The sequence below is a fragment of the Coregonus lavaretus genome (assembly GCF_964263955.1).
Source record: "Coregonus lavaretus genome assembly, contig: HAP1_SCAFFOLD_742, whole genome shotgun sequence".
Taxonomy (NCBI): Eukaryota; Metazoa; Chordata; class Actinopteri; order Salmoniformes; family Salmonidae; genus Coregonus; species Coregonus lavaretus.
In genome coordinates this window covers 145719-156470 of record NW_028162195.1, presented here as the reverse complement: position 1 = coordinate 156470, position 10752 = coordinate 145719, and the positions used below count along the sequence as shown (strand labels likewise).

The window sequence follows — 10752 nt, the reverse complement described above, 5'->3', positions numbered from 1 at the left end:
TTTGAATGAGTAGGTGTTCTAAAACTTTTGACCGGTTGTGTATATATATTTTTATTTAATGAATAATAAAAAAGATAAATAGAGCTACATGTGTTAGTCAAGGCAGAAAACTCATACAATTAACCAGCAAGAATACAACTAGAAATCATACACCCAACAAATGTACATTGAAATTCTAATTCACATTCAAACAAAGCATGTACTCTTATCTACTAACTGAACATTTTGATGAAAAGATTTATAATTCAACTCACCAAGCTAACCTTTCAAGCCTCTCCTGGTATCAATATCTCTGCATCAACATGCCTAGTACAAGGCCTTCACTCATAGTTTGAGTATATGTTGTCATATTCTTCATAGTCATTCTCCCCTCCAGCTTTACATTAAGTGAGCTGCTCCAGGTCTAAAGACTCATTGTCTTCATCATACATGTCTTCAGCATCATCCATCCCTGTGAAGGTATCTGGATTTTCATAGATGTCCTCATCTTCCTCACCTGCCTCCTTCACCTTGGTTGTTTCCACACTTGTTCATAGCTCCTGGAGCATTCCTGAGGATGAATACAAACATTTGAGTTACATGCCTGGATGTCAAGTCAGGATCTTAGCACAGGGTATCCATTCATAACTGCTGACATTTTCAAAATCATAACTTTTCGTGGTAAGTTTCTCCCTTTTCACATACATGCTTGCATGGCATCCTTTTTTCATGTCTTCATCTTTGCTCTTATTGACAAAGATTTCTGCGTTGATGTAATCCTCTTCATCAACTTCCTCACTCGCTGCACCCACAGTGTTTCCGTACTTGTTCATGCTCATGGCAGCTGAGGGATTAATTCATTTTAATTCATATAAATTACATCAATGAATGTAAGAAGGAATATCTATCATAAAGAGTACCCCAACTAGAAATCATACACTGAACAAAAATATAAACGCAACATGTAAAGTGTTGGTCCCATTTTTCATGAGCTGAAATAAAAGTTCCCTGAAATGTTACATACGCACAAAAGCGTATTTATCTCAGATCTTTGCACAAATTTGTGAGAATTTCTCCTTGGCCAAGATAATCCATCCACCTGACAGTTGTGGAATATCAAGAAGCTGATTAAACAGCATGATCATTACACAGGTGCACCTTCTGCTGGGGACAATAATAGGCCACTCTAAAATGTGCAGTTTTGTCACACAACACAATGCCACAGATGTCTCAAGTTTTGAGGGGGCATGCAATTGGCATGCTGACTGCAGGAATGTCCACCAGAGCTGTTGCCAGAGAATGTTAGGTTAATTTCTCTACCATTAGCTGCCTCCAATGTTGTTTTAGAGAGTTTGGCAGTACATCCAACTGGCGTCACAACTGCAGACCATGTGTATGGCATCGTGTGGGCGAGAGGTTTGCTGATATCAATGTTGTGAAAAGAGTTCCCAATGGTGGCGGTGGGGTTATGGTATGGGCAGGCATAAGCTATGGACATCGAACACAATTGCATTTTATCTATGGTAATTTGAAAGCACAAAAATACTGTGACGAGATCCTGAGGCCCATTGTGCGGCCATTTTCTTTTAAGGATATCTGTATTCCCAGTGATGTGAAATCCATAGATTAGGACCTAATGAATTTATTTAAATTGACTGATTTCCTGATATGAACTGTAACTGATTAAAATCTATGAAATTGTTGCTTGTTGCATTCATATTTTTGTTCAGCATACACTGACATTCTAATTCACAAGCATTTACTCTTATCTACTAACTGAACGTTTTGATGTTTTTTTTTTTTTTTAAGCCCTTATAATTCAACTCAAGGTCTAAAGACTCATTGTCTTCATCATACATATCTTCAGCTAAATCCGTCTCTGTGAAGGTATTTGGATTTTCATAGTCTTCCTCATCTTCCTCACCTGCCTCTGGCCCTTCACCTTGGTTGTTTCCACACTTGTTCATGGCTCCTGGAGCATTCCTGAGGATGAATACAAACATTTGAGTTACATTTCTGGATGTCAAGTCAGGATCTTAGCACAGGGTATCCATTCATAACTGCTGACATTTTCAAAATCATAACTTTTCGTGGTAAGTTTCTCCCTTTTCACATACATGCTTGCATGGCATCCTTTTTTCATGTCTTCATCTTTGCTCTTATTGACAAAGATTTCTGCGTTGATGTAATCCTCTTCATCAACTTCCTCACTCGCTGCACCCACAGTGTTTCCGTACTTGTTCATGCTCATGGCAGCTGAGGGATTAATTCATTTTAATTCATATAAATTACATCAATGAATGTAAGAAGGAATATCTATCATAAAGAGTACCCCAACTAGAAATCATACACTGAACAAAAATATAAACGCAACATGTAAAGTGTTGGTCCCATTTTTCATGAGCTGAAATAAAAGTTCCCTGAAATGTTACATACGCACAAAAGCGTATTTATCTCAGATCTTTGCACAAATTTGTGAGAATTTCTCCTTGGCCAAGATAATCCATCCACCTGACAGTTGTGGAATATCAAGAAGCTGATTAAACAGCATGATCATTACACAGGTGCACCTTCTGCTAGGGACAATAATAGGCCACTCTAAAATGTGCAGTTTTGTCACACAACACAATGCCACAGATGTCTCAAGTTTTGAGGGGGCATGCAATTGGCATGCTGACTGCAGGAATGTCCACCAGAGCTGTTGCCAGAGAATGTTAGGTTAATGTCTCTACCATTAGCTGCCTCCAATGTTGTTTTAGAGAGTTTGGCAGTACATCCAACTGGCGTCACAACTGCAGACCATGTGTATGGCATCGTGTGGGCGAGAGGTTTGCTGATATCAATGTTGTGAAAAGAGTTCCCAATGGTGGCGGTGGGGTTATGGTATGGGCAGGCATAAGCTATGGACATCGAACACAATTGCATTTTATCTATGGTAATTTGAAAGCACAAAAATACTGTGACGAGATCCTGAGGCCCATTGTGCGGCCATTTTCTTTTAAGGATATCTGTATTCCCAGTGATGTGAAATCCATAGATTAGGACCTAATGAATTTATTTAAATTGACTGATTTCCTGATATGAACTGTAACTGATTAAAATCTATGAAATTGTTGCTTGTTGCATTCATATTTTTGTTCAGCATACACTGACATTCTAATTCACAAGCATTTACTCTTATCTACTAACTGAACGTTTTGATGTTTTTTTTTATTTTTAAGCCCTTATAATTCAACTCAAGGTCTAAAGACTCATTGTCTTCATCATACATATCTTCAGCTAAATCCGTCTCTGTGAAGGTATTTGGATTTTCATAGTCTTCCTCATCTTCCTCACCTGCCTCTGGCCCTTCACCTTGGTTGTTTCCACACTTGTTCATGGCTCCTGGAGCATTCCTGAGGATGAATACAAACATTTGAGTTACATGCCTGGATGTCAAGTCAGGATCTTAGCACAGGGTATCCATTCATAACTGCTGACATTTTCAAAATCATAACTTTTCGTGGTAAGTTTCTCCCTTTTCACATACATGCTTGCATGGCATCCTTTTTTCATGTCTTCATCTTTGCTCTTATTGACAAAGATTTCTGCGTTGATGTAATCCTCTTCATCAACTTCCTCACTCGCTGCACCCACAGTGTTTCCGTACTTGTTCATGCTCATGGCAGCTGAGGGATTAATTCATTTTAATTCATATAAATTACATCAATGAATGTAAGAAGGAATATCTATCATAAAGAGTACCCCAACTAGAAATCATACACTGAACAAAAATATAAACGCAACATGTAAAGTGTTGGTCCCATTTTTCATGAGCTGAAATAAAAGTTCCCTGAAATGTTACATACGCACAAAAGCGTATTTATCTCAGATCTTTGCACAAATTTGTGAGAATTTCTCCTTGGCCAAGATAATCCATCCACCTGACAGTTGTGGAATATCAAGAAGCTGATTAAACAGCATGATCATTACACAGGTGCACCTTCTGCTGGGGACAATAATAGGCCACTCTAAAATGTGCAGTTTTGTCACACAACACAATGCCACAGATGTCTCAAGTTTTGAGGGGGCATGCAATTGGCATGCTGACTGCAGGAATGTCCACCAGAGCTGTTGCCAGAGAATGTTAGGTTAATTTCTCTACCATTAGCTGCCTCCAATGTTGTTTTAGAGAGTTTGGCAGTACATCCAACTGGCGTCACAACTGCAGACCATGTGTATGGCATCGTGTGGGCGAGAGGTTTGCTGATATCAATGTTGTGAAAAGAGTTCCCAATGGTGGCGGTGGGGTTATGGTATGGGCAGGCATAAGCTATGGACATCGAACACAATTGCATTTTATCTATGGTAATTTGAAAGCACAAAAATACTGTGACGAGATCCTGAGGCCCATTGTGCGGCCATTTTCTTTTAAGGATATCTGTATTCCCAGTGATGTGAAATCCATAGATTAGGACCTAATGAATTTATTTAAATTGACTGATTTCCTGATATGAACTGTAACTGATTAAAATCTATGAAATTGTTGCTTGTTGCATTCATATTTTTGTTCAGCATACACTGACATTCTAATTCACAAGCATTTACTCTTATCTACTAACTGAACGTTTTGATGTTGTTTTTTTTTTTTAAGCCCTTATAATTCAACTCAAGGTCTAAAGACTCATTGTCTTCATCATACATATCTTCAGCTAAATCCGTCTCTGTGAAGGTATTTGGATTTTCATAGTCTTCCTCATCTTCCTCACCTGCCTCTGGCCCTTCACCTTGGTTGTTTCCACACTTGTTCATGGCTCCTGGAGCATTCCTGAGGATGAATACAAACATTTGAGTTACATGCCTGGATGTCAAGTCAGGATCTTAGCACAGGGTATCCATTCATAACTGCTGACATTTTCAAAATCATAACTTTTCGTGGTAAGTTTCTCCCTTTTCACATACATGCTTGCATGGCATCCTTTTTTCATGTCTTCATCTTTGCTCTTATTGACAAAGATTTCTGCGTTGACGTAATCCTCTTCATCAACTTCCTCACTCGCTGCACCCACAGTGTTTCCGTACTTGTTCATGCTCATGGCAGCTGAGGGATTAATTCATTTTAATTCATATAAATTACATCAGTGAATGTAAGAAGGAATAGCTATCATAAAGAGTACCCCAACTAGAAATCATACACTGAACAAAAATATAAACGCAACATGTAAAGTGTTGGTCCCATTTTTCATGAGCTGAAATAAAAGTTCCCTGAAATGTTACATACGCACAAAAGCGTATTTATCTCAGATTTTTGCACAAATTTGTAAGAATTTCTCCTTGGCCAAGATAATCCATCCACCTGACAGTTGTGGAATATCAAGAAGCTGATTAAACAGCATGATCATTACACAGGTGCACCTTCTGCTGGGGACAATAATAGGCCACTCTAAAATGTGTAGTTTTGTCACACAACACAATGCCACAGATGTCTCAAGTTTTGAGGGGGCATGCAATTGGCATGCTGACTGCAGGAATGTCCACCAGAGCTGTTGCCAGAGAATGTTAGGTTCATTTCTCTACCATTAGCTGCCTCCAATGTTGTTTTAGAGAGTTTGGCAGTACATCCAACCGGCGTCACAACTGCAGACCATGTGTATGGCATCGTGTGGGCGAGAGGTTTGCTGATATCAATGTTGTGAAAAGAGTTCCCAATGGTGGCGGTGGGGTTATGGTATGGGCAGGCATAAGCTATGGACATCGAACACAATTGCATTTTATCTATGGTAATTTGAAAGCACAAAAATACTGTGACGAGATCCTGAGGCCCATTGTGCGGCCATTTTCTTTTAAGGATATCTGTATTCCCAGTGATGTGAAATCCATAGATTAGGACCTAATGAATTTATTTAAATTGACTGATTTCCTGATATGAACTGTAACTGATTAAAATCTATGAAATTGTTGCTTGTTGCATTCATATTTTTGTTCAGTATACACTGACATTCTAATTCACAAGCATTTACTCTTATCTACTAACTGAACGTTTTGATGTTTTTTTTTTTTTTAAGCCCTTATAATTCAACTCACGGTCTAAAGACTCATTGTCTTCATCATACATATCTTCAGCTAAATCCGTCTCTGTGAAGGTATTTGGATTTTCATAGTCTTCCTCATCTTCCTCACCTGCCTCTGGCCCTTCACCTTGGTTGTTTCCACACTTGTTGATGGCTCCTGGAGCATTCCTGAGAAAGAACACAAACATTTGAGTTACATGCCTGGACTTCAAGTCAGGATCTTGGCACACGTTATCCCTTCATAACTGCAGACATTTTTTAAATCATTATTTTTAGTGGTAAGCGAATCCCTTTTCACATACATTCCTGCATGGCATCCTTTTTTCAAGTCTTCATCTTTGCTCTTGTTGACAAAGGTTTCTGCGTTGACGTAATCCTCTTCATAATCCTCTTCACTCGCTGCACCTCCAGTGTTTCCATATGCGTTCATGTTAATGGAAGCTCAGGGATTAATCAGTTAAATTCATATAAATGACATCAGTTAATGTAAGCAGGAATATATATCATAAACAGTACAAAACCATATACAAAATTAGGGTTGAAAAATTCTGGTTATCAAAATGTCCATGTTTTCTAAAGATCCTGGTTGGAGGATTCCAAATTTCCTGATTAATCCTTCCTGATTTCAGGAATCTTCGAACTGGGAGTTCTTGAAAAAAACGGAGAATTTTGCAACCCTAATCAAAATCCTAATTAGAGGAAGTAGAACTTACTTTCTCTTGGGTTTATCATAATAGACTGCTCTCTGCTGTTTCTCTTCCTCCAGACTAGACAAGGAATTAGCAGCAGCAGCAGGAGGAGGAGCCCACCTGTTGCGCCAGCGGCAATAATGGGGACTATAGATGCTATGGAGAGAAACAACACCATATATACCATCTTTCAGAAGACTACATTTCAGAATTTGTATAGCTATCAAATTCTTCTGCAATGTAAAACATTGGTCTTTAAAAAATATTGCATGACTGATAGGACTGATAATATCTATATTTTTTTCTATTCACAATCCTTAAATATGGCCTTCATGGTAATGCATTTGAGAAACATGAAACAAACTTATTGTACCTTGAATGCTGACTGTCAGCATCTCTGTCTTGGTAGAATGGAATGACAGGGTGGAGACATTAACTTCATAAACACAACTGTAGTTCCCCTGGTCTTTATACTCTGCAACAGGGAAGTGGAAGGAGGCAGAGTGGCTGACTGCTGGCTTAGTCTCAGTTCTGTTGGACCCAGAGAAGTCCAGATAGAAGAGGCCTCCAGGATACTGTGGCTGAATGGAGCAGGTGATGAAGAAGCTGTGGCCCCTGGTCACCTCTGGCCCCTGAAGTCCCCAGACCATCGATCCATTTGGAGCACTGAGAGAGATGTTGGGCTGTAGCAAGACGACTAGGAAAAGACAAGAGCAGGTTGTTAACGTGTGCACTGTGACTGCAGCATAACAATCATTTTTCTTGCCAAGAAAACACTATGCTAGAATACATTATGAAGAGAACTCTTGCATTAAAGAACGTATAATCTCGGAACCCAGTGTTCCTCTTGCATTAATGTTGAGTTGCTCACCTACAGTGGGGAGAACAAGTATTTGATACACTGCCGATTTTGAAGGTTTTCCTACTTACAAAGCATGTAGAGGTCTGTAATTTTTATCATAGATACACTTCAACTGCGAGAGACGGAATCTAGAAAATCCAGAAAATCACATTGTATGATTTTTAAGTAATTAATTTGCATTTTATTGCATGACATAAGTATTTGATACATCAGAAAAGCAGAACTTAATATTTGGTACAGAAACCTTTGTTTGCAATTACAGAGAACATACGTTTCCTGTAGGTCTTGACCAGGTTTGCACACACTGCAGCAGGGATTTTGGCCCACTCCTCCATACAGACCTTCTCCAGATCCTTCAGGTTTCGGGGCTGTTGCTGGGCAATACGGACTTTCAGCTCCCTCCAAAGATTTTCTATTGGGTTCAGGTCTGGAGACTGGCTAGGCCACTCCAGGACCTTGAGATGCTTCTTACAGAGCCACTCCTTAGTTGCCCTGGCTGTGTGTTTCGGGTCGTTGTCATGCTGGAAGACCCAGCCACGACCCATCTTCAATGCTCTTACTGAGGGAAGGAGGTTGTTGGCCAAGATCTTGCGATACATGGCCCCATCCATCCTCCCCTCAATACGGTGCAGTCGTCCTGTCCCCTTTGCAGAAAAGCATCCCCAAAGAATGATGTTTCCACCTCCATGCTTCACGGTTGGGATGGTGTTCTTGGGGTTGTACTCATCCTTCTTCTTCCTCCAAACACGGCGAGTGGAGTTTAGACCAAAAAGCTATATTTTTGTCTCATCAGACCACATGACCTTCTCCCATTCCTCCTCTGGATCATCCAGATGGTCATTGGCAAACTTCAGACGGGCCTGGACATGCGCTGGCTTGAGTAGGGGGACCTTGCGTGCGCTGCAGGATTTTAATCCATGACGGCGTAGTGTGTTACTAATGGTTTTCTTTGAGACTGTGGTCCCAGCTCTCTTCAGGTCTTTGACCAGGTCCTGCCGTGTAGTTCTGGGCTGATCCCTCACCTTCCTCATGATCATTGATGCCCCACGAGGTGAGATCTTGCATGGAGCCCCAGACCGAGGGTGATTGACCGTCATCTTGAACTTCTTCCATTTTCTAATAATTGCGCCAACAGTTGTTGCCTTCTCACCAAGCTGCTTGCCTATTGTCCTGTAGCCCATCCCAGCCTTGTGCAGGTCTACAATTTTATCCCTGATGTCCTTACACAGCTCTCTGGTCTTGGCCATTGTGGAGAGGTTGGCGTCTGTTTGATTGAGTGTGTGGACAGGTGTCTTTTATACAGGTAATGAGTTCAAACAGGTGCAGTTAATACAGGTAATGAGTGGAGAACAGGAGGGCTTCTTAAAGAAAAACTAACAGGTCTGTGAGAGCCGGAATTCTTACTGGTTGGTAGGTGATCAAATACGTATGTCATGCAATAAAATGCACATTAATTACTTAAAAATCATACAATGGGATTTTCTGGATTTTTGTTTTAGATTCCGTCTCTCACAGTTGAAGTGTACCTATGATAAAAAGTACAGACCTCTACATGCTTTGTAAGTAGGAAACCCTGCAAAATCAGCAGTGTATCAAATACTTGTTCTCCCCACTGTATAACCGAAAATTAAACAGAGTAACTTTGAGTGGAGCTGAAGTCTCGACTGGATACCCTTGTCTGATACTGACATCGGTATGACCCCTTGTAGTTAAAGTCCACTTTAGGAATGTTGAAAGTGACAGAGTTGCTACTTGTGGTTTTGTCCATTCTGAATGAGCCTGAAGTTGCGATGAATGTACAGACGCGGTCAAACGTATTGACACTCTTGCACGATTCACTATTTTTCTAAAATAAGTTGAAATTGATAAAACGTTTGGTGTTTACAATGTATAAGTTTGATTTACAACTGCATAGAACCCCCCCAAAAAAATCTAAACTGAAATTTAGATTTTCCACTTCAAAGTTTAAAGAAATGACCTGGAATTACCTCAAATTATTTTGTTTGGATGCAATGATTATCGTTAATGTGTAAATTATCTCACCTGTGGTAAGTTGCAGGTGCCTATAGGTAAAAACAGCCATTCAACAAGTTTTTAAAAGAAAAAACGAAACATTCTGCTCCGTATATTTGACCGCATACGTATGTTGGATTACTCAATTTAAAACCACTAAATGTAATATTTTAAGCTGCTCCTGCAAAATATTGACTTTAAAAACTTGGAAACCTCAGTCTTCATGTAGACTAAAGCATAAACTTGGGGTTTATTTTGTTAGCTTCAGGCTTTCTCTTTTTGCCTTTGCTGCCTGAACTGGGAAACAATCTTGTCAGCTATCAGGACATTTTCAAAAAGTCCTCTTAACTCTAAACAAGAGATGGCAGTTGTGTATGTGGTGAACTATTGACCTACAGAGCCTTCAGAAAGTATTCACACCGCTTGACTTTTTCCACATTTTGTTGTGATACAGACTGAATTTAGATTCAATTGAGATTTTGTGTTACTGGCCCATAGACTATACCCCATAATGTCAAAGTGGAATAATGTTTTTCTAAATTGTCAAAGACTCCAGCCACCCAAGTCATAGACTGTTCTCTCTGCTACCACACGGCAAGTGGTACTGATGCACTAAATAAGTTCCGGAGTAAAAATGTGCTTATTAAGTCACATAATAAGTCACATAACAAGTCACGTAATAATAACTTCTGGTATGGCAACTGCTTGGCATCCGACCACATGACGCTACAGAGGGTAATGTATGGCCCAGTACATCACTGGGGCCGAGCTCCCTGCCATCCAGGACCTCTATACCAGGCGGTGTCATAGGAAGGCCCTAAAAATTGTCAAAGACTTCAGCCACCCAAGTCATAGACTGTCCTCTGTGCTACCCCACGGCAAGTCGGTACTGATGCATCATATCTGGAACCAACAGGACCCTGAACAGCTTCTACCCCCAAGCCATAACTACTGAATAGTTAACCAGAAACTAACCGGACTATCTGCATTGACTGTTTTTACACTAACACTTTTGACTCATCACTTACACTGCCGTTACTGTTTATTATCTATCCTGTTGCCTAGTCACTTTATCCCTACCTACAGGTCCGGCTCTAGGCATAACCGACATAAGCAGTCACTTAGGGCCCCAGACTGCTAGGGCACCTCCAAAATTAAA

The 10752-nt window shown here is 40.1% G+C and overlaps 1 protein-coding gene across 1 annotated transcript; it reads right to left on the bottom strand.

Annotated features, from left to right (window-relative positions):
• Positions 1 to 239: 239 nt before the first annotated feature.
• Positions 240 to 6794, bottom strand: LOC311119478 (uncharacterized protein). The gene is made up of 11 exons (XM_084194160.1): positions 6743 to 6794; positions 6332 to 6470; positions 6043 to 6197; positions 4921 to 5059; positions 4728 to 4786; positions 3509 to 3647; positions 3316 to 3374; positions 2097 to 2235; positions 1904 to 1962; positions 685 to 823; positions 240 to 550 (listed from the first exon to the last, which is right to left on the bottom strand). Exons 1-11 carry the CDS (start codon positions 6759 to 6761, stop codon positions 493 to 495), a joined length of 1104 nt encoding a protein of 367 aa, XP_084050286.1. The 5' UTR covers positions 6762 to 6794; the 3' UTR covers positions 240 to 492.
• Positions 6795 to 10752: the final 3958 nt, after the last annotated feature.